Source organism: Leucoraja erinacea, chromosome 18 (genome assembly GCF_028641065.1).
Source record: "Leucoraja erinacea ecotype New England chromosome 18, Leri_hhj_1, whole genome shotgun sequence".
Classification (NCBI taxonomy): Eukaryota; Metazoa; Chordata; class Chondrichthyes; order Rajiformes; family Rajidae; genus Leucoraja; species Leucoraja erinaceus.
Genome location: NC_073394.1, coordinates 32,122,516 through 32,144,164, shown reverse-complemented (window position 1 = coordinate 32,144,164; position 21,649 = coordinate 32,122,516). Strand labels below are relative to the sequence as shown.

General features: G+C 43.7%; 1 protein-coding gene across 1 annotated transcript; it reads left to right on the top strand.

Moving 5' to 3' along the window:
• Positions 1 to 278: 278 nt before the first annotated feature.
• syt13 (synaptotagmin XIII) lies at positions 279 to 21,580 on the top strand. The gene is made up of 6 exons (XM_055649744.1): positions 279 to 911; positions 9,135 to 9,357; positions 11,278 to 11,412; positions 14,407 to 14,717; positions 17,382 to 17,505; positions 20,046 to 21,580. Exons 1-6 carry the CDS (start codon positions 741 to 743, stop codon positions 20,348 to 20,350), a joined length of 1,269 nt encoding a protein of 422 aa, XP_055505719.1. The 5' UTR covers positions 279 to 740; the 3' UTR covers positions 20,351 to 21,580.
• The last annotated feature ends 69 nt before the right edge of the window (positions 21,581 to 21,649 follow it).

The window sequence follows — 21,649 nt, the reverse complement described above, 5'->3', positions numbered from 1 at the left end:
GAGTGGCTTGGTGGCCTACTCCTGCTCCCATTTTCTTGTGCTCTGAACAAATATATTTAATTTACAGAGTGAAGAGTCAAAGACACAAAAAATGTATTATTTATAGTAGCAACTGCAGATTGTGGAGAATGGAAAAAAACAAAGCACAACGTGCTGGAGTAACTCAGCGGGTCGGGCAACTCTGAAGAACATGGGTAGATAACGTTTCGGGGGCCGGGACCCTTCCTCAGACTGAGGGCAAGGGGTGGGAGGATGCCTGACCCGCTGAGTTATTCCAAGTCGTGTTTTGCTTTCTATTCTGTATAGTTCATCAGTGTATTCGAAATGTGAAACATAATTGGCAAGAGGCTGTGCTGTTTCAGTAGTTGAGTTCATCGTTCTCCGTCTAACCGGTCACTCCACTTACCTTTTTAATATTCCACCACAGGCTCCTCCCTCCCACTCATATTGGAGCTCTTTCTGCTCCGAGTGAAATGTACACATTCTGCTGCTGTCTCTCTCACGGTCACCATTCTCCGCGAAGACCATAGATTCTCCTGCTTCTAACTACACAAGGATGGCTGCACCGTGATCTCTTCCACAGCATAACAAACTATCTGTCTGAGGACTGAACTTCCAGGATAAGTTCTGAATTTGGAATAGTTTGCAAGAGCCGAAGGATGTTGCAGGTTTTTCTTTGAAAGGCGGATGATAGTGAGCAGAGCAAGCCCTGTGGCACTGTTAAACCACACCGTGTGATAATGTTTATACTGACTATTCTCGGTACAATGGTGGTGCTAGTTTCTAGCTGTTTACTGGCCTTCTTCTGCAACTGTTTAACGAGGAAGCAGAATGGGATCTGCAAACGCTCTGCGAACAAGTCGTTGGAAAGTCCAGCAAAGGAGAAAAATATCCTGCACACACCCCAGCAGGTAAGTGCAAGAGCTCGTTGTCTGTGGCTTTGTGCTGTGTGCATTCAGCAGTTTGCAAACAATCTGAAGAAAGTATAAACTGGAGGATTAAAAGGTTCGCCCTGGGAATCTAGTTATTACTCAATCTATCCGCGTTGCTCTGCAAGGCAATCTGTGCGATAAACGAAAGATGCACATTAGTCAGGGGTGTTTTATAGACAGCATGTATCAAATAATGTCTCTCTCCTGCCAGCACATGCAGGCTCCTCTGAGAAAAGGCTTGGGAAGTATTGACAGCCGTACCAAATGCAGAAACGTGCCAGCTAAACAAGTTAGACATATGGTTACTTCGTTAAAGTGTCGCATGCAACATTAAAGTCAACGAACTAAAGAGGGGTTGTCGAATTAGAGGTGTTGATTTTATAACCAGCGGCTAACTCCTATCGCGACCCCCTCCCTTAAATCAAGCCTCCCTTAAAGTAACCCTTGCTTTCTTCCTCTCTCCGTTCCTCCCCCACCCTCGTTCTCCGACTAGTTTCACTGTCCTTATGACTAATTTTACTGGTTGTATGTCTCCTTGTCACCTGGCCTAAACTAACAATGAACCATTCTACATTTCCTCATCATCGTGTCTATCTACATTTCACTGACAGCGTCTGCTTTGATCTGTCGTTTTCGCACCTTACCCTTTCCATATCTCTGGACTCGCACTCCCCTGACTCAAGTCAAGTCAAGTCAAGAATAAGGGTCTCTCTCAGTCTGAATAAGGGTCTCGATCTGAAACGTCATATATTCTTTCCCGCCAGAGATGTTGCCTGTCCCGCTGAGTTACCCCAGCATTTTGTGTCTATCTTAAGACCCTGAACCTCTTCGTTGAATGTTGAAATTGCACCCACCTCTAGCACTTCCCCCAAGCAGCTCGTTCCATGTATGTACCACCCTCTGAGTGAAAAAGTTACCTCTTGAGGTCCTATAAAAATGTTCCCCTCTCACCTTAAACCTGTGCCCTCCAGTTTTAAACTCTCCTAACCTGGATGAAATACTGTGACTATTCATTTTAGTTATGCTCCTCATGATTCCCATACCTTCAATGAATTAATCATTAAAAAAAAAAGTGTCACCCAGCAGCATCTTGTCGAGGATTCCATTTTGGCAACTTGTGGGACGGAGATTGCGCACAATATGTGAGAACTACAAAGCACATCAAGTAGGGAAGGTAAATAACAACAAAATATGATAATGGAGAAGGCACCTTATTTGCAAAATAATTGTGGCTGCATTACAGACTAGATAAGATAAAATTGCAGACAAGTAATATTTGCTGTTGTGATAATTTGTAAATGTCTACAGCCATAGTTATACAGCATGAAAGGAGGCCCATCCCAGCCATGATGTCTACCCAGTTACCTGTGCCTGGACCATATCCCTCAACCTTTCCTCTCCATGTGCATGTCCAAGTGTCTTTTCAGTGTCGGAATTGTACCCACCAGTGCCAAAGATCCTATAGACCAGTACCACTTGCCTAGCAGTTTGTTCCATGTATGTCCCATCCTCTGAATGGAAAAGCTGCGCCTTGGGTTCCTTTTAAATATTTCCCCTCTTGTGTTAAACCTCTTGTTTTAGTGCATTCGTCTATACAGTGTGGAAACGGGCCCTTTGGCCCACCGAGTCTGCTCCGATCCATATCCCCACGTGTAGGGCAGTTCTTCTAGCCTACACACTGGGGACAATTTACAGAAACAAATTAACCTGCAAACCTCCACGTCTTTGGAATGTGGCAGGAAATCAGAGCACCTGGCGAAAACCAACACGGTCACAGGGAGAATGTACAAACTCCATACAGACAGCACCCATTGTGAGGATCGAAACCAAGCCTCTGGTACCGTAAGGCAGCAACTCTACCGCTGCACTACAGTTCCCTCTAGTTTTAGACTCTCCTATCTTGAGAAAGGGACTGTGGCTATTCACCAGCTCTCATTATTTACCAACCACTATAAGGTCATCCATCCAGCTTCCTATGCTACAGGGGGAAAAAAGACCCCGTCTATTCAGTCTCTCCTATAAATCAAGCCCTGAAGACTTGCAAATGTCCTCAAAAATCTTTTTGCACCTTTTTCAGAACTGTACACGGTACTTCAAATGTGGCCTTACCAATGTGTTTTGCACAGTTGCAACATGACATCTCAACTCCTGTGCTGAAAGGGGCATATTTAATGGGAGGAGGCAGAGGATCTTGTTATTTTTTATATATCTTATTGAAGCATTTAAATAATGCTGTTAAGTTCTGTCCAGGGAATATTTTATCTGAGTGAATTAATTTATTATCATTGCTTTAATCCAGGAATATAATTGGTTAGGTTTGAAAGACAAGGAGCAAAACGGACAAGTCCGGGCAGTGGGATTGGGTTGGAAGAAACCAAATGATGACAGGAAGGTCTAAGATCCAAGGGATTTGCTCAGATGGAGGGTAAGGTTCCCTGAAGGCCGTATGAGAGGACATACATTCTAGGGACATCCTTGAGACTCTAAAACTGGGAGTGGTTTAGATGTTTGGGCCTATTGAAGTTCGGACAAGTGTAGAAGATTCAGTAATTTCTGTTGTTTTACACCTTGGGTAGTAGGGTCTTCATATAGGAATCGGAATATGTGAACCAGAGTTTGCCCGCAGAAAAAACCCATCTGATTAATTTACCGTCCATCAAGGGTTTGGGAGATGGGTGGGGTGGATTTGCTGGATGCAGTGGGGCTGCAGGCATCTTCTGCCGTGTGGCAACTCTGTTCACAACACCATCTGAATGGCTGAGTTAAACGCCCAGCTTGATCTACTTGGTGTCCATGGATGGCTGTAGGTTATATTATGGTAACTTTAACTTTAAGAACAGTATTATAATGGCATGATTTGTGTCGTGTGATATATTCAATATTTTATGTCTCGTGAATATATGTGAGGATGCGCAGTGAAATAAAGAAGATACACAGGCAACAGCGTGTAGTGAAAACCTGTGCTTGTTTCCATCTGAATGCTGAAGCTGTAATAGCGTACAATGGCCTACGTATTTGTTTAACTATATTGATGGTCAGCACATTTCCACCAGTGAAACATTTTGGTTATGAACAGTTCTCAGGAATGGGACCCTGTTGTAATCTGGGCAGGGCCTGGTTTTATAGTCACTCCATTCTTGCATTGTGCTTTACTGGTTAGATTGGTCCCTACGGAAACCCATATTAAGCACAGGACCAAGCCTACAATAGTTGGATAAAACAGTCACACATCATAATGTACACAATCAAGTGGTGACATTACAACTGTAGTTTAGTTAAAAGTTGACAAAAGTAGTATCAGCTGGAAACTTAACAACTGCCAACTGCACCAAATGTTCCTGGAATTGGTGGCCAGAAATGGACAGGATTCCATTTTTATTTTTGCCAACAGGGAATTGTAGCGTTGCCAGTTGAAACTGAAGACGTTTAGTTACATATCTGACCCCGCAACAATTGCCTTATCATTGTCCCTCGTAATTTATGTACAGGGGAGAAAGCACAAGGTGCTCTCGTCCACCACTAACTGATGAAGCACAGAAAGTCAGAACAATCTACAAGGAAGAAGCATCTCACGAACGCACAAACAAATATACAGGAAGAGATCATGTGTTTAATTACCCAGTGCCACATTCCTGTGAAGCAACGCATGGTGTACAGCACAGCTGAAAAATAAATTCCCACTCCCTATATTTTACATGGTAATAGTTACTGTATTATATCTTTGACAAGCAGTTCAGCTACATGTGTACTGACCTTTTTTCATTAGTTAAGTCAAGAATGTTTTCATATGTCCCAGATAGGACAATGAAATTCTTACTTGGTGCAGCACAACAGAATATGTAAACATAGTACATGTGAATGTGTGATATTTAAGTCTTTATGCTGTTTTAAACAATGCAATATGTCTAACCAGGACAGATATTCTTCTGCTCCCTTCACCATGTCTCCCTTTTGCCAATGGTTTGGATTACTTTGGAAAAATTTTAATTTTGTGTGGCAGGTATAAAATTCATGTAAGCAAATTCAAAACCCATTTCATCCCCAATTATAGGTCAGGGCATAGAATATAAAAGGACATTATGTTGCAGTTTTACAAAATTCTAGTTGGATTGCACGTAGTATGTGTGCAGTTCTGGTCGCCACAATATAGGAAGAATGTTGTTATAGGGTGATTTCACCAAAGGTCAAATGAGCGTAGATCCCCCCTCACGTGACCGAAAATTTTAACTGGAGGACATATGTCACATCGGTACATGTTAGTGAATGGGGAAACACGCACTTTCACTCCCGTTAAAAACATGGAAAACGGACGATTTTTGAGCTGAAATTTTTTGTGCTAGTCGGGGTGACCGTGAAGCACAGCGACCTAAACTTTCAGGCAAAAAAAAGATAGAAAGTAAGGTAATTACAAGAGGGAACTGAAGGTGGAAAACACCGGAAGTGAACAGCAAACATTTGCCGTGGAGATTTAAAGATCCAAAATATCGGGAATTATCGCGTTTGCTCGCTGAATTTCATCAAAAGTAAGGCATTATTAACTTACTTTTGATGAAATTCAGCGAGTAAACGCGATAATTCCCGATATTATGGATCTTTAAATCTCCACGGCAAATGTTTTCCACCTTCATTTCCCTCTTGTAATTACCTTACTTTCTATCTTTTTTTTTTGCATGAAAATTTAGGGCGCTGTGCTTCACGGTCACCCCGACTAGCACAGAAAATTTCAGCTAAAAAATCGGCCGTTTTCCATGTTTTTAACGGGTGTGAAAGTGCGTGTTTCCCCATTCACTAACATGTACCGATGTGACATATGTCCTCCAGTTAAAATTTTCGGTCACGTGAGGGGGGATCTACGTTCATTTGACCTTTGGTGAAATCACCCTATAGAGAAATACTGCAGAGGAAATTCACCAGAATGTTGTCTGGATTGGTGGAGGTAGTTATGGTGAAAGATGGGCTGGGCTTGTTTTCTCTGGAACAAAGAAGGCCAAGAGTGATATGTTAAATATATTAACATATGGGGCAGGGTGCAATGAAATTAATTGTGTACGTGAAGGATACAGGGTATGCAGTGTACAAGATAATGAAAAATAGAGTCGATTTTTCTCCTATGCTAAGGGTATCAAAAAACAGAGCATAGGTCTGGGATGCGAGGAAGGAGTTTTGAAGGGAATCTGTGGGGAAGGTTTTCTTTCCAGAGAGTGGTTGACAGCTGGAACTGGCTGCCAGTGAAAGAGGGGTCAAGTACAATCACGACCTCGTGGAGACATTTAGACAGACATTTTAATAAGCCAGGCATAGAAGGATATAGATCTAAAGTGGGCACGTTAGATTAGTGTATGTGGGCGTAAAGGTCAGCAAGGACATATTGTGCCAAGGGGACAATATCTGTACAATGCAGATTCATTTCCATTCAAGGTTGTTGATCATAGATGGACAGTTAACTATCAGCTATTCCCTTTGAGAGGGGAAATCACAAGATGTTAAAATCCAGATAATGATGTGCCATAGCCAAATTAAAGCTGCCCTAAACTACACCGTTAACATTTTAGAGTACCTTCTATGGTTTAAATCTTTTCTGTAACCACCCTTGTGATTACAATGTGATTATTTCAATCTGTTGGTAAAGATGAGATACATTGGGTAGAAATTCTATTGTTAGCAAAATCCATGTTTGGTGTGTTGAGTGTACATTAAGTCGATGACAGAACGTTATATTAGACAGACCCCATCAGATCATTAAAGCAGCATGTAGACTTTGACTATGTAGAATACGCGTACTGCAAAACTCCAGTCTGTTTGATAAGGGGTTGGACAGGCTAGATGCAGGAAGATTGTTCCCCTATGTTGGGGAAGTCCAGGACAAGGGATCACAGTTTAAGGATAAAGGGGTAATCCTTTTAACCGAGATGAGAAAAACATTTTTCACACAGAGTGGTGAATCTCTGGAACTCTCTGCCACAGAAGGTAGTTGAGGCCAGTTCATTGGCTATATTTAAGAGGGAGTTAGATGTGGCCCTTGTGGCTAAAGGGATCGGGGGTATGGAGAGAAGGCAGGTACAGGATACTGAGTTGGATGATCAGCCATGATCATATTGAATGGTGGTGCAGGCTCGAAGGGCCGAATGGCCTACTCCTGCACCTATTTTCTATGTTTCTATGATACCTACCAGATGGGATTTTGTGTCAAAGATCCACAGTCTAGCATATGTTCAGCAAAGCCTCATCTACACAACATAAGTCAAGTCCAGTTTATGAATACCCAATTTATAAACAGTCTGTACATGCGATTGAGCGTTTCAGAGACGGGTGGAGTGGATTTGCTGGATGCTGTGTGGCTGCAGGCATCTTCTGCTGTGTGTGAACATCGAATGGTTAAGTTAAACGCCCTGGCACATCGCCGTTGGCCTATGATTGTATTTAAATATATTGCTGGGTGGCAATTTCTCAGGCTTGTGAACCATTCAGGTTATGAACAGGTGTCACAAATTGAACCCGGTGCTAACCTGGGAGGATCTGATTCTATAAACTTCACCCCAAGACCCCATCCCAGTACCTCCGAACCAGAGGGCGATAAAATCATTCCAAGGTAATGTAGGCTGATAAAATCATCCATGCAAGCCTGTGCTGTGTGCATATACATATTAGCTGATATTGACAGACATTTACACGCAAGCTACAGGATACTCCCTTTGGCCTCTTTCCACCACTGCCTTTGGATGTGAACATACCTGTATGACTGCTGAGGATATCCATGCAAACCTCTTGCCTCTGGATCCTTCTGATCACATGTTCTCATTTTTAAGCAGATGAAAGCTGGCCGACTGTCAGCTATGAGATTGTAAGCAATTATTTCTTGAACAGTTTGTATGTTGAAGCAAGTTAATTGATGAAGTGTGGTCTTTGATGTAAGGTTCCTGCATGTCACGGGCATAAGGAAGGGACTCGCCACTTGTGCAACTTTTGATTACTTGAGCTTAGGGTACAATGGCCAAATTCGCCTCGAGACCTCTAGTGTCAGGGGTTATGGGGAGAAGGCAGGAGAATGGTGTTCGGAGGGAGAGATAGACCTGCCATGATTGAATGGCAGAATAAACTTGATGGGCCGAATAGCTTAATTCTGCTACTATCACTTATGAACTTATGAGACACAAAATTGCTTTGAACACAACTTGACAGATGCAAATTGCTGGACCCAAGACTCGAGGCAGTGCAATGAATTAATTTGGTTTTATTAAAATCCAAAGTTTGATCTCTACCCAGTGCTCAATGTCAACATGAGTGGCAGCCATTAATGAAAGCATCCAGCTCCAGGGCAAACACCTTGCACATTTTAACATGAAACAAAAAGTGATTTGGGAGAAATGCACAATGGGCAGCTAATCACCCACATTGCCCAAACATTATCGACAACATTATCCTCATTGTTGGACATTACTCCTATTGTTCAGTATTGATTATCGGTGTATTAACACTTCTCCCTTCCTCTTGCATCTTTCGCACCTCCCTGTCAATTCCTTCCCTCTCACTGGCCCTCCTTGCTGTTGTTGTTCCACATCATGGGAAGGTGGCATACCCAGCTATTGAAAAGACTGGCCTGTACTCTGGAGTTCAGATCCATCAGAGTTACACCATTGAGATGTATAAAATACTGACAGGGCTTGACAGGGTAGATGCACAGTTCATCAGTAAAATATAATTTCTAGGTATCTGTCTACCTACTTCTACACACTCCACCCCCGTTGTGCTCACTGTGGGTACTGTTTCACAGCCGCCATCATTGTAGATTATTTCGCTACCCACTGAGGCCACACACCTAAACCTACCTCTGTGGGTGCCCTCCCCATTCCATTCTGGTGGAGGTAGAGCATCAATTATGGGTGTTTGCTACCCCCAACATGTCCTGTCTATGCCCAGTGGGCTTTCTCTGCTCATCTTTGGCCAATTTGTGTCACCTCCTGTCCTTACCCATGCTTCCCTCTTCCTTGCGTTCTGTTAGTTCCTTTCTTTCTCTTCCAACTTTCTCCGCCCCCCCCACCCTAATCAATCTGAAGAAAGTCCCCCACCTGAAACGTCGCCTATTGATGTTCTCCAGAGATGCTGTCTGACCCGCTGACTTACTCTGTGTCTTTTTTTGTAAACTGGCATCCGCAGTTCTTTATGACTACAAATGAAGTTTGTGTTCTTTTCTTCTTGTCACAGTTTACAGTGAAGAAAATAATGCAGCCAGTCCAGCCAAGGACCTGGCTAACATCACCTAAAATCTATGGACCCAAACCAATGCCAACATTACCGGAATTCGTCAGTTGCAGAGACTACACCTTAGAGAGGATGGATGAAGGTCAGTCGGCTCGAGGAGAGAGGACCTCATTCTCCAGCTTCACGGCAGATTCATCTGAAGATCTGTTTGTTATTTCCAAGACCGGTAAGGTGGCAGGTGAATGCGTGCAAGGAGCATATTTTAACAACAACAACATAATCATTTACGTTTATGAAACATTTTTTTGGAAACAGTACCAAGCGAGGAGGTGCTAAGCAGAGATCAGGTGTTATCTTACCAGGAAATGAAATATCAAATAAAATTAAGGTATCCAACCATTTCCCCTTATCACTCAGCTGTGTTTGCATTACTGAATCCTTCACCATCAACATGGTGGCATTCACCATTAACTAGAAACACAACACAACTACATCAATATTATGTGTAGGATGGAACTGCAGATGCTGGTTTAAACCGAAGATAGACACAAAAAGCTCGAGTAACTCATCGGGACAGGCAGCATATGTGGAGAGAACGAATGGGGTCTCGACCTGAAACGTCACCCATTCCCTCTCTCCAGAGATGCTGCCTGTCCCACAGAAATACTCAAGCATTTTGTGCCCTACATCAATATTATGGCTGATATATATTGGATATTATACAGTGAGTGACTCACCTCCTGAGTTGCTTCCCGTTTCTACAACTCAGGAACGCAGTGGAATCTTTACCACTTGCCCGGATGTGAAACGTCCAACAACACATAAGAACCACGACACCACCTAAAAGGTCCAGAGTAAACCTTTGGATTAGCATCCTACCTAGCACCCTGAGCACATAGTCCCTACGTCAATGGTATACTTTAGCTACAGTGTCTAGCTAATATGAAGGCAAGTCAAGAGTAAATCAACAGCACCTTCCCAAGTTCAGAACTTCTGCATGTGATACATAAAGATGAACGGTGCCTTCCGGCAGAGGTTACAAGGCCTTCTACGCCCGCACCTCCAGACTCAGGAACAGCTTCATTCCCAGAGCTATAGCGGCTCTGAACCGGCCCTGCTGAGTGTTCCCCCACCCCCCCTGGACTGTCTCCCTCGGATGGTCACAGACACATCTGCACTTTAGTCTGTTTTGACTGTTTTACTGTCTTAATGTTCTTTTTACAAACCATGTTCTCGGGGTATCTAAATCTAAAGTTTATTAGTTATTTAAGCTATGACATCGGATGGAAGCTGCATACCAAATCTCGTTGCACTTATGTGTAATGACAATAAAATATATTATTATTATTATTATTATTAGAAGGCCATGGCTTGAGATTCCTTCCATGTCATGCACCATCTGGACATTGAAATAAATATAGTTCCATCAACATTTCTGGCTCAAGATTCTTAATTCTTGCATAAAAGCATTTTCAGACACTTTCAATAGATGGTCTGCAGCTGTTCAGTAAAACTTCTCTTCACAAGGATAGCACAAGCTACCAATGTCACATCCCATGCGAGTCTAAAGGAAATGCTTCAGGCTTATAGAACATATAACAGTACAGATGATAGACACAAAATGCTGGTAGATTATTCCTTCTTTCCAGAGATGCTGCCTGCCCCGCTGAGTTACTCCAGCATATCTTCGGTTTAAACGAGCATCTGCAGTTCCTTCCTACATATAACAGTACAGCACACAAAAAGGCCTTTGGCCCACAATATCTGTGCTGAACATGATGCCAAGACCAACTCTTCTCTACCTAATTCATTATGTGTCAAATAAGAAGGACAAAATGATGTCCTTTTACATGTTAGAAAAGAAAATGCAGCAGATGTAGCCAAACTGAAATAACAACAGAAACTATTGCAAATCTTCAGCACGCCAGGCAACATATAGAAAGAAGTTCATGTGATATTGGAACCTGAGAGAAAACTAGCCTTAAGGTATACCATTCCATTTGCAGGAACTCCCAAGATAAAGCAACATTTGGAAATAACTGCGTCTGGTAAAGCTGCCTGTGGTGGGAAGAGAAGTTTGCATAACAATCTTCAGCTCGTGCTTTGCCAAAATCAGAGCTGATTCCATCCTTTTGTTTAACATTAGGTGCCAATGTTGCTGTGTCTCTGTCAGACGATGGGGAGAGTGAAATATCTGAGGATTGGATACAAGATGTGAGGCTGCATTATGGAATGCGATACAACCGGTATAAGTCGGAGCTCTATCTCACCATTATTGAAGGTAAATTCAGTATTGCTGAAGGAACGGCACAAAATAGGTGGTTTGATGTAGAGGCCGCCGTGTAAAGGAGGAGGTTGGCATTAGAGATACAAATAAATAATGACTCAAATTGTAAGGTCCGTGTTTGCTTTCACGTTACACACTCTGAGGTCTCCTACATCAATGAAGCAGAAATGTGAGCAGGATTATTGAACTTGACCATACGCTCAGAAAGACATCCTCACACTGCCTCTCAGTCACATACTTACACAACCATGCTCACGCAATGGAATCTATTTAGCCCCTTATACCAACAAGTGTATGAAAATTATATATAAATAATTTATTTTGGTGTTTAAATTCCGTCCCCATCTTTAGATTCTGCTCCATCAATATTAATGCATAACACAACATCCCTCCTTCCATTGCATAAAGGTCCATGCCATTGAAATGGAGTATCATTGAATTAGCGCATGTTACATTTCAATCATTCCTTCCAAACAGTATTTAAAGTGGAGGTCATCTCCGAGATATCCTCAAATGAGGAACATTTTTAGGCCAATATTTCAGAGCAGTTGAGACGAGCTTGGTGTTTGATTCTCCATTACTTTGGCACAATCTTCCAATCCACTTACCTGTAATTCAGCACCAGGCACACCAGTTTAGGGCAACCTCGTCAGCTTCCATCCTCTGATGTTCCCTGTGCAGCAAAGACCTATTTGTGTGAGGGAGAGCTCGTGAGCTAACCAAACCCCTCTACCAACTCTCCTCTGATCATGAAAAGAGGTGGATAAGGGATGTATTATCCTTTTGATTTCCCACAGCTTCTGCAGAAAGGAAAGCAGGGAATTGGTACAGGTGGGTTTTCAATGCATTGCACCTTTATCATATTTACAATTTCCAAAGTGCCAGACAGCCAATAATGTACCTATGAAGTTAAACCACTAATATGATGACAATTGTTAGTTTGTGTGCATCAAGATATTATGAAAAGCATTCAACGAGGTCATTGTTGTTTTGAAGCGTTGAACAAGATGTGTGCTGCTTTTAAACATGAGCCATTTAATTTTGATCTTATTCCTCACTTACAATCTCTTTTAAAAGGACTCATGCGGCAAGAGTCCCACTTTGTAATTACATTGTGTCAGAAATTTGTTTCAATCTTCTGTAGTTGATTTTGTTATTATTTTAACTTTGAACCTTTCCATTACAATGCCACTCACCTGCAAGAAAATCTAACGCCATTTAGTTCTTTACAATCCTCTGTACCATGCAGAGCTTCAACTGGAACACCATGAGACTTCATCCAAAGTTCTTCCTCAGGTCCTATTTAATACTCTACCACAGTGCAGTGATTGCAATCGAGTCTCCCTTGTACAGAGTGTTAAAAAGATGAGTTACATGTCCAGCATCTCGACAAGATTGCCTGTATTCCAATGTCTTCTGTCATTGGAGAAAACCAACGCGGCATGGTGGCGCCACGGTAGACTTGTTCCCTTACAGCGCTGGAGACAGGTGCGATCCCGACTACAGGTGCTGTCTGTACGGAGTTTGCACATTCTCCCCGTGACCGCGTGGGTTTTCTTCGGGTGCTCTGGTTTCCTGCCACACTCCAAAGATGTACAGGTTTGTAGGTTAATTGGCTTGGTATACGCATAAATTGTCCCTAGTGTGTGTAGGATAGTGCTAATGTGCGGGGATCGCTGGTCAGTGCGGACTCGGTGGGCCGAAGGGCCCCCTTCTGTGCTGTATCTCCAAACCAAACTAAACCTTTTGAATTTTTGGCCCATTTCATGAAGATTTGCTTCAACTGCAACCGCTACAGGTGCACAACCTTTTATCCGAAAGCCTTTGGACCAGACACTTGTCGGATTTCGGACATTTTCGGATTTCCGAATGGAAGATTTTTAGCGTAGATTAGGTAGGTAGCGCGGGCGGCTTGAAAAGTCTGGAGCGACTGCCTCCTCCCTGGAGACCGGGAGAATCATTGTAAATCATTACATAAATGTTAGTCAGTTAGTTTGGAGGGATTTTATGTGGTGGTGGTGGGGTGGGTGGGTGAAGGGGTAAACTTTAATTCTTAGTCCCCTACCTGGTCGGCGACTCCCAACATCGCGGAGCTGGGGGTCCGTCCGGCGCCGGTTGTAGCTCCGACCCCGGCAACTCGACCCCTGGCTGCGCGGCGCTCCAAATCCAGCGCCGCCCGCAGCCCCCAGCTCCGCGAACGTTGGGAAAAGGCAGCCTCAGCGCCCTGGAGCTTACCGCACAGCTACCCGGTAAGGCATTGCCCGCTTCCCGCTGATATCCCAGCGCTGCGACGCCGCCGACTCCCAACATTTGCGGAGCCTCGCAGCCAGGGGTAGAGTTGCCGGGGTCGGAGCTACAACCGGCGCCGCCCGCAGCCCCAGCTGGGAGTTGGCGACCACAGCGCGGCGGAGCTTACTGCACGGCGACCCGGTAAGGCATTGACCACTCCCCGCCTCTCCGACCAGGTAGGGGACTAAGAATTAAAGTTTACCCCTTCAACCCCCCCTTCACATAAAAATCCTCCAAACTAACTGACTAACATTTAAGCAATGATTTACAGATGTTTAATTGTCTCCCCGGTCTCCGGGGAGGAGGCAGCCGCTACAGTAGTACAGACCTGGGTTGACCGTGGGTCGTTTCGGGTCAAGTTTGGCGCCAAACGCGAGCTTTGGTGTGCAGACGACATCTTGGAAAAAATGGCCGGTTTTCGGAGTTTTTCGGTTTCCGGAACACCGGATAAAAGGTTGTGCACCTGTATTATTAAATTTTAAATTAAGAAATTTTAATTTAGTTTTTTAAATAATTTCTGAAAATTACATATTTAAAAAAAGATGGGAACTGTGGTGGTTGGCATCCCTACAAGTTATTTACACGGATCAAAGTAACTATATAATCCCTCTGGGTACTCGATTTATTAGAGACTGAAAAATGTTATGGCCATGGACCCATCTTCAGCTTTGACTTAACCTTTTACTTATTGTGCTCCAGCCGAGAACATCAACACAGTGGAAAACATGAGCCTCTCTGACAGCTTTGTGGTGGCAGCTTTGATCACAAAACATGGGCGAACCAAGGCGGAGACCTCCATCCAAACAAAGACCCTGCACCCTGTTTGGCAGGAGACTCTGACCTTCCCCGCTGTGGAGGAACACATGCAGGAGGGAACTTTAACTCTGGCGGTCTATACCTGTGATAAGTATTCCAGGCGGAATTGTTTGGGGGAAAGTCAACTCAAGCTGTCTGATCTGGGACTTGAAGAAAGAACAGATTCCTGGATCTGCCTGGCGTTCCCCAGTAAGGTATCTGTCTTCCTCCTGCACACGCAGCCTGCTCGCTGCTATTACAAAGCACACCCTGTGGGATCTCTGGCATTATTGATCTCCATGTGGACTCTGCAGTGTAGCTCAAAGTCATAATCATTAATGCAGCCAGTGCTTGCGGGGTGTGGAAATATCTTGAGTGGAAGATCAGAATTTATTTTTTTGAGAAGGGAAGTGTATATTTGACCAGTGTTACAAACTGAAAGTGTAGAAAGTCCATTGCTGGTGCCTCAAAGTGTGAGTTTAAGTAACCAGCTATCCTATTTTACAGGGTGACTGTTCTGTGTGGAGAGTTTCAATGTTAAGAACCAGCAACACTGTGAACAGCAGTTGTTCCTCAGTCAGGGTGTTGTGCTGGATGGGGGGACCTACAGATCACCTGTGATCATATTGAATGGCGGTGCTGGCTCGAAGGGCCGAATGGCCTACTCCTGCACCTATTTCTTTTATGTGAGGGGATGGGGGTGTCTTGCATTGGCTATTCTTGTCCTTCCCCACTATTTAGGGACCCCAACTTCAACATCCTGGAGTCACTATCGAGCCGATTTTTAACTGTGCCAGCCACATAAATCTTGTGTCAGAGGCTGGGTATTTTGCAGTGAGTAACCCATGTAGAAACAAGGAGTTGCAAATGCAGATGCACTAAAGCACACAAAGTGCTGGAGTAATTCAGCCCAGTTAGTGAGGCACGGTGGTGCAGCAATAGAGTTCCTGCCTTACAAGGTCAAAGACCCTGGTTTGATCCCAGCTATGGATGCTGACTGTACGGAGTTTGTACATTCTCCCCGTGACCACGTGGATCTTACTCCGGGAACTCTGGTTTCCTCCAAAAAGACGTACAGTTTTGTAGATTAATTGGTTTCAGTTAAAAAAAAAAATTGTAAATGGTCCCGAGTGCGTAGGATAATGCTAGTGCGGAGATCGCTGGTTGGCGCGGATTCTGATGGCCGAAGGGCTTGTTTCTGCGTTGTATCTCTAAACTCAACTCAGTGGGTCACTCCTGTTAATGGAGTGCTAACCACACCAGAACCGTATGTACAAGAGGCATTCTTTTGTTAATAGCAACCAAAGATAACGAAATTATGAAATGTATGGGGATACAGGCTGACTTTGTGAAGAATGCCTGATTTGTGCCCATTTCTACAATCCAGCAAGCTTCATTACATTATTAAATTCAAAATGACACCTGTAAAAATGGAACTATTTCATTGTCCAGGGATTGTGTGGAAGAGTTAATACAGAAAAATAATATTGCGGTTAGAGATTGATTGATTGATTGAAGGATGCAACATGGAAACAGGCTCTTCAGCCCCAGTCCACATTGGCCATTGTTCACACTAGTTTTATGATATTCCACTTTCCCATCCACTCCGATCTATCTAGGACTATTTAGAGACCAATTAACCTCTCAACCTGCACATTTTTGGGGTGTGGGAGGAAACTGGAGTCCCCAGAGGAAATTACAAATCACATCTCCCACGCGATCACAGAGAGAACGTGCTAACTCCACACAGACAGCACCTGAGGTCAGGATTGAACCTGTTACGTGGCACGGCTCGGGAGCAGCTCTACCAGCTGTGCGGCTGTGATTGTCTGCGGTTTCATTGAATAGTGTACGTGGCACGTGGCCAAATAGCAAACACTACTTCTATTCCTTGTGATGTACTCGCAGTTTGTGGAAAGAATCTCCTCTCCCACATCGAAGGTTTGGCTATCTTGTGTAGGAATTCAAGAAATGCATCAAATTGGCTCCTACAACTCAAGCCAACAAACTGTATTAATTTTCTACTGGGAAACATGGTTTGCCCTAATTAATGTTATCTCCATCTGATCCTCCAGTACAGTCTACAATCTACCGTTTGCAGTCCCTCAGAGATGTGTCCCAGCTGAGGCCTCCCCTGTGCAACCAGTGAGCTGATTACTGATGGCCTCACCAGCCCCCGCAGAGGGAAGTGAGTCCGACCCCATGCATCATTAACCAGCTCCTATTTCGCCAGTTACCACAACCCCACTACCAGCTCTTACTCTCTTCCCCCCCCCCTCTGGGACAAATCTTACTATTAGAAAGCCTGTCAAACACTTAGGCACAACAATTGGCACGGTACGGTGGCGCTGCGGTAGAGTTGCTGCCTTACAGCGCTTACACTGTCAGAGACCCAGGTTCAATCCCGACTACAGGTGCTGTCTGTACAGTGTTTGTATGTTCTTCCCTTGCCCGCGAGGGTTTTCTCCGAGGTATTCGGTTTCCTCCCACACTCCAAAGACATGCAGGTTTGTAGGGTTAATTGACTTGGTATAAGTGTGAGTTGTTCCTAGTGTGTGTAGGATAGTGTTGATGGGTGTGGATCGCTGGTCGGTGTGGACTCGGTGGGCCGAAGGGCCTATTTCCGCGCTGTATCTCCAAGCTAAACTAAACTAAACTAAAGTTTAAAGACTTTTGAATTCATGACAGCCGTTGCCAGGAAATTAATTACTGTGTTGAATAAACATTGTTCTCGCAATCTAATCATTTTAGAATTATAATGAGATTTGAATCTTGCATTCCCAAGCAAATCGTCTTCAAACAAGAGGAGAATTTGCTTTAGGAAGCAGGTGGTGCTGGTGACGAAGAATTTTATTTTTGAATATTGCCTTGTGTTCCAGGACTTGGTTGCAATGCTTGGTGAAATCTTGCTTTCCATCAACTACCTGCCTGCTGCCAGCCGTCTGATTGTCGTTGTTATGAAGGCGCAACACTTAAATACAGAGAAGCTGAAAGATCTCATAGGTAAAGGCACTGCAAATGTTGCTCATTGATTTTTTTTGTTTTAATCAATTATTTTTAAATTTGCGTATTTGTGCCCTTCACTCTTGTGTTCTTGTGCCACATAATGTACTGAGATTGGAGTGAAGAGCAATATGTGACCAGGTTGCTTGGGTTCCCCTCTAACAGCCACTTTGAGCCACATGGAATCATATGGTACCGAAACGGGCCCTTCGGATTGCCAACTCTGCCCCCACCATCAGCATCGTTACGCTAATCCTGCGCTCAACCCATTTTCTCCCATATTCTGCCATCAATCCCTCTCTTATTCTACCACTCGGCTCAATACGGGGCAATTTACAGTGGCCAATTAACCCATCTCATTGCATGTGTTGTGATATCGGAAGAAATCGGAACAGTGAAGGGACAACGTTCAAACTCCACAAAGAGAGCAATGGAGGTCAGGATTGAACCCAGGTTGCTGGAGCTGTGCCATCTTTCAGAATTAACCTCTGCTTGCAGGCCTTTCAGCTGATTCCTACCCAGATATAAACTAACACCTTGGCCTGAGACCTTACGTTAATTGATAATATACCAAGCTCTCCCATTTCAGTTTAGTTTATCAGTTTCAGATTAGGTTATTGATACGTGGACCGAGGTACAGTGAAAAGCTTTTGTTCCGTGCTAACCAGAAAGACAATACATGATTACATTCAATGCACTTACAGTGTGTAGATACATGATAAATGAATAACGTTTAGTGCAAGGTAAAGCCAGCAAAGTCCGAACAAGGATAGTCATCAAAGAGGTAGATAGTAGTTCAGCATTGCAGTAGGATGATTCAGTTGCCTGATAACAGCTGGGAAGAAACTGTCCCTGATTCTGGTGGTGTGTGTTTTTCACACTTCTATACCTTTTCCCCTGCAACTTGCAAATATATTTTTCAGTAAAGTAGCAGATGCTTCTTAATCTCAGTCGCTCCACCATCAGCCCATCATCTCTGTCTGAGCTGGGCCAGAATATGAGTGCTAGCCAGACACAGTGATGACCAAATATATTGAGATGCAGTGAGCAGCGGTTACCTTGCCTCTGTAGACTGCAGTATAGTTTCTCCACTTCTGAGGATTTGCAGGCAATACTGTGCCAACTTCTGGCAGCACAGAGCAGTGAGCTGCCCCTTGGATCATTAACAGCAGCTATGAGTTTTAATGTTACTGAGCTAGGGAGCCATCCTATTTCAAAACATTTACACAAAGTATTGGCCGAGTGCTTACACCTGCTTTATTAAACCTCTGTGATTTTACCATCTCTCCCTTACGAGTAATATTTTTCCAACTAACCAACAGGGTCCTCTTTAAAAATACACCCTGCTCTCTACAAACAAAATAGATTCATTGGCACAGGAAAGCTCAAATATTTCCACCCAAGAACAACACACATAAACATTCAGTCAGAACAGCCAGACAGCAATTAAATAGCAGTAATATTGGAAAATTGAAGTGAAGTGGAACCTGATCAACAGCAGTCCTCGACATAGCTGTGGGATTTAGCTCAGCCTGACGATATAGAATACAATTCTGGTGAAATCCCATTGCAATATTGAGACAGCCCTCCACTGTCAGAAGTCCTGGGCATCATGTGCGATGCTCTTTGTATGAATTCAGACTATTCAGGATGGATGTTAACAGTAAGAGGATAGCTTTTTAAGTAGATAAGGTGAAATAAGCCAAGTGTTTTAAGCGTCTGAATGGTGGATGTGCTCAGCCACAGTTCCGAAGACTTTTTCCATTTCCTGCCGGTTCACTGTCAGACATGATACACCCGGATTAAAGTTCCATTAGCACTGCATCTTACCCAGTTTGGAAGTCTGTTTCTGTGACATTTTAGTCGTCATAATTTCTCTGGAATATAATTTTCAGTATGTTTTAGGCAATGGTTTGCTCACCCTTGAGATTGACTTGATACTGCTCACTGGTAATGTAAGAAATACGTCAGCCAGCTTCCACACTACTGGCAGGTGCAAATCACAAATTAATAACCACAGATAATCTGTCTAATGCCCCTGTCCCATTTAGGAAACCTGAACGGAAACTTCAGGAGACTTTGCGCCCCACCCAAGGTTTCCGTGCGGTTCCCGGAGGTTGCAGGTGGTTGCCAGAGGTTGTAGGTAGTGGAAGCTGGTAGGGTGACTGACAAAAACCTCCGGGAACCTCCGAGAACCGCACAGAAACTTTGGGTGGGGCACAAAGTCTCCAGAGGTTTCCGTTCAGGTTTCCTAAGTGGGACAGGGGCATTAGTGACATTGTTTGAGGGATAAATAGTGCCCAGGATCATATGAAATTTACTCAATATAAAAAAATTATTGGGATTCTATTTTTCAGCAAAAATGTTCAGAAAAGGTGTCCGAGGAAAAGCTAGTTTATTAAAAGAAGTATTATTGCGTAGATTCTGGGAGGTGTCATGAAAAAAGAATCATTTTGAGTGTCAGTTTAGGCTTCTGTTGTGTAGTTAGTGGTTTTGTTATCTCACCTGTGCACTAATCATCTGTGTTTTGGTTCCCGTAGATCTATCGATCAAACTCACTCTAATGCACCAGTCCGTGAAACTGAAGAGAAAACATACAAGACACGCGAGGCGCAAGATTAACCCAGTCTGGAATGAGATGATAATGTTTGAAGTTCCTTATGAAATGCTATGCAAGTCCAGCCTTGAACTGGAGTTGTTGAATCACGACTGTACGGGTCAAAATCACCTACTGGGGAAATGTAACCTGGGTATGAATTACAGTGACTTGGAGTTAAGTCACTGGCAGGAAATGCTGACCAAGCCCAGGAAACCGATCGCAATGTGGCATAAACTGCATGCATAATCACCTTCTCTCTCCTTCTCATTCACTGGCAAACTCTAACCTTCATCAGATTCCTTTTCGAGGCCTCCTGGTTCCAAAATTTCAATGGTGCCATCAGCCAATGTTGATGTTAAACACAAACATGGTTTGGGGGCCACAGCGGAAATGAGCATTGCACCTGTAATGTTGGGCTTACTCGTTGTGGCTTCTGTAAAATGGCTGCCCTGAACTCAGAAGGAAAATATTGGTCTGTATGTAGCCCAGTCAATAGCCCTTCAAGGGGCCTCAAAATGCTACCATCAAAAATGAAGTTTGTTTAAATATACATATCTGCAAGTGATGCCAGGATGTCAAGGAAGATTTGTACCAGGCCCAATAAAGTGCCAAGGACTGATGCCATTCTGCGTTCTGCCTTAGGGGCATCTTCTGCCATCAATTTACTGATCTCCAACTCCACCGTCCTGCATCCTTTCTGTATCTCATCAGCTCCTCTCCCCATTGCCATCTCTCTTCCCTAATCAACAGAACACAAGCAGCAGGAGCAGAAGTATGCTTAGTGCCCCCTCAAGCCCCTCTGTCATTCAATATAATCTTGTTTGTTTTGACCTCAGCTCCATTTTCTTGTTGATTCCTGTAACCTGTTTGATCAAAATTACATCTCAACCTTGAATAAATGTAATCACTCAATAATAGTGTGCAGCACAGCAGTAGAGTTGCTGCCTCACAGCGCCAGAGACCCAGGTTCGATCCTGACTATGGGTGCTGTCTGCGGAGTTTGTATGTTCTCTCTGTGACCGTGTGGCTTTTCTCTGCGTGCTCCGGTTTTCTCCCACATTCCAAAGATGTGCAGGTCAATGTAAATTCCCTTTGGTGTGTAGGATGTGGGATAACTAATGTGAGGGTGATAAGTGTTTGGTGTGGACTTAGTGGACCAAAGGGCTTGTTTCCACACTCTATCTCTAAACTAAACTAAACTTGCATCCTCCCTGTTTCCTTTGTCCTCTTTCTAATGTCCCCCACTATCTGCTGATCACTATCTGGATCTCATTTCTACTCCTCTTCTCCCAATTACCCCCATCCATCCCTTTTAAGTCATCGTGTTGAGTCTCATTGTATGCAATTCAGTTTCACCTAGTCCTCAGCTAACAATGGCCTGTTTCCTTTCTCATTACTACTTTTTTTGCATATATTTCTTTCAATTGTTCTATATCTCTCTCTACATCACCATCTATATCTCTCTCTGACTCTAGTCTGAAGTCTGAAGAAAGGTCTCGACCCGAAACATTACCTATTCCTTTTCTCCAGAGATGCTGTCTGATC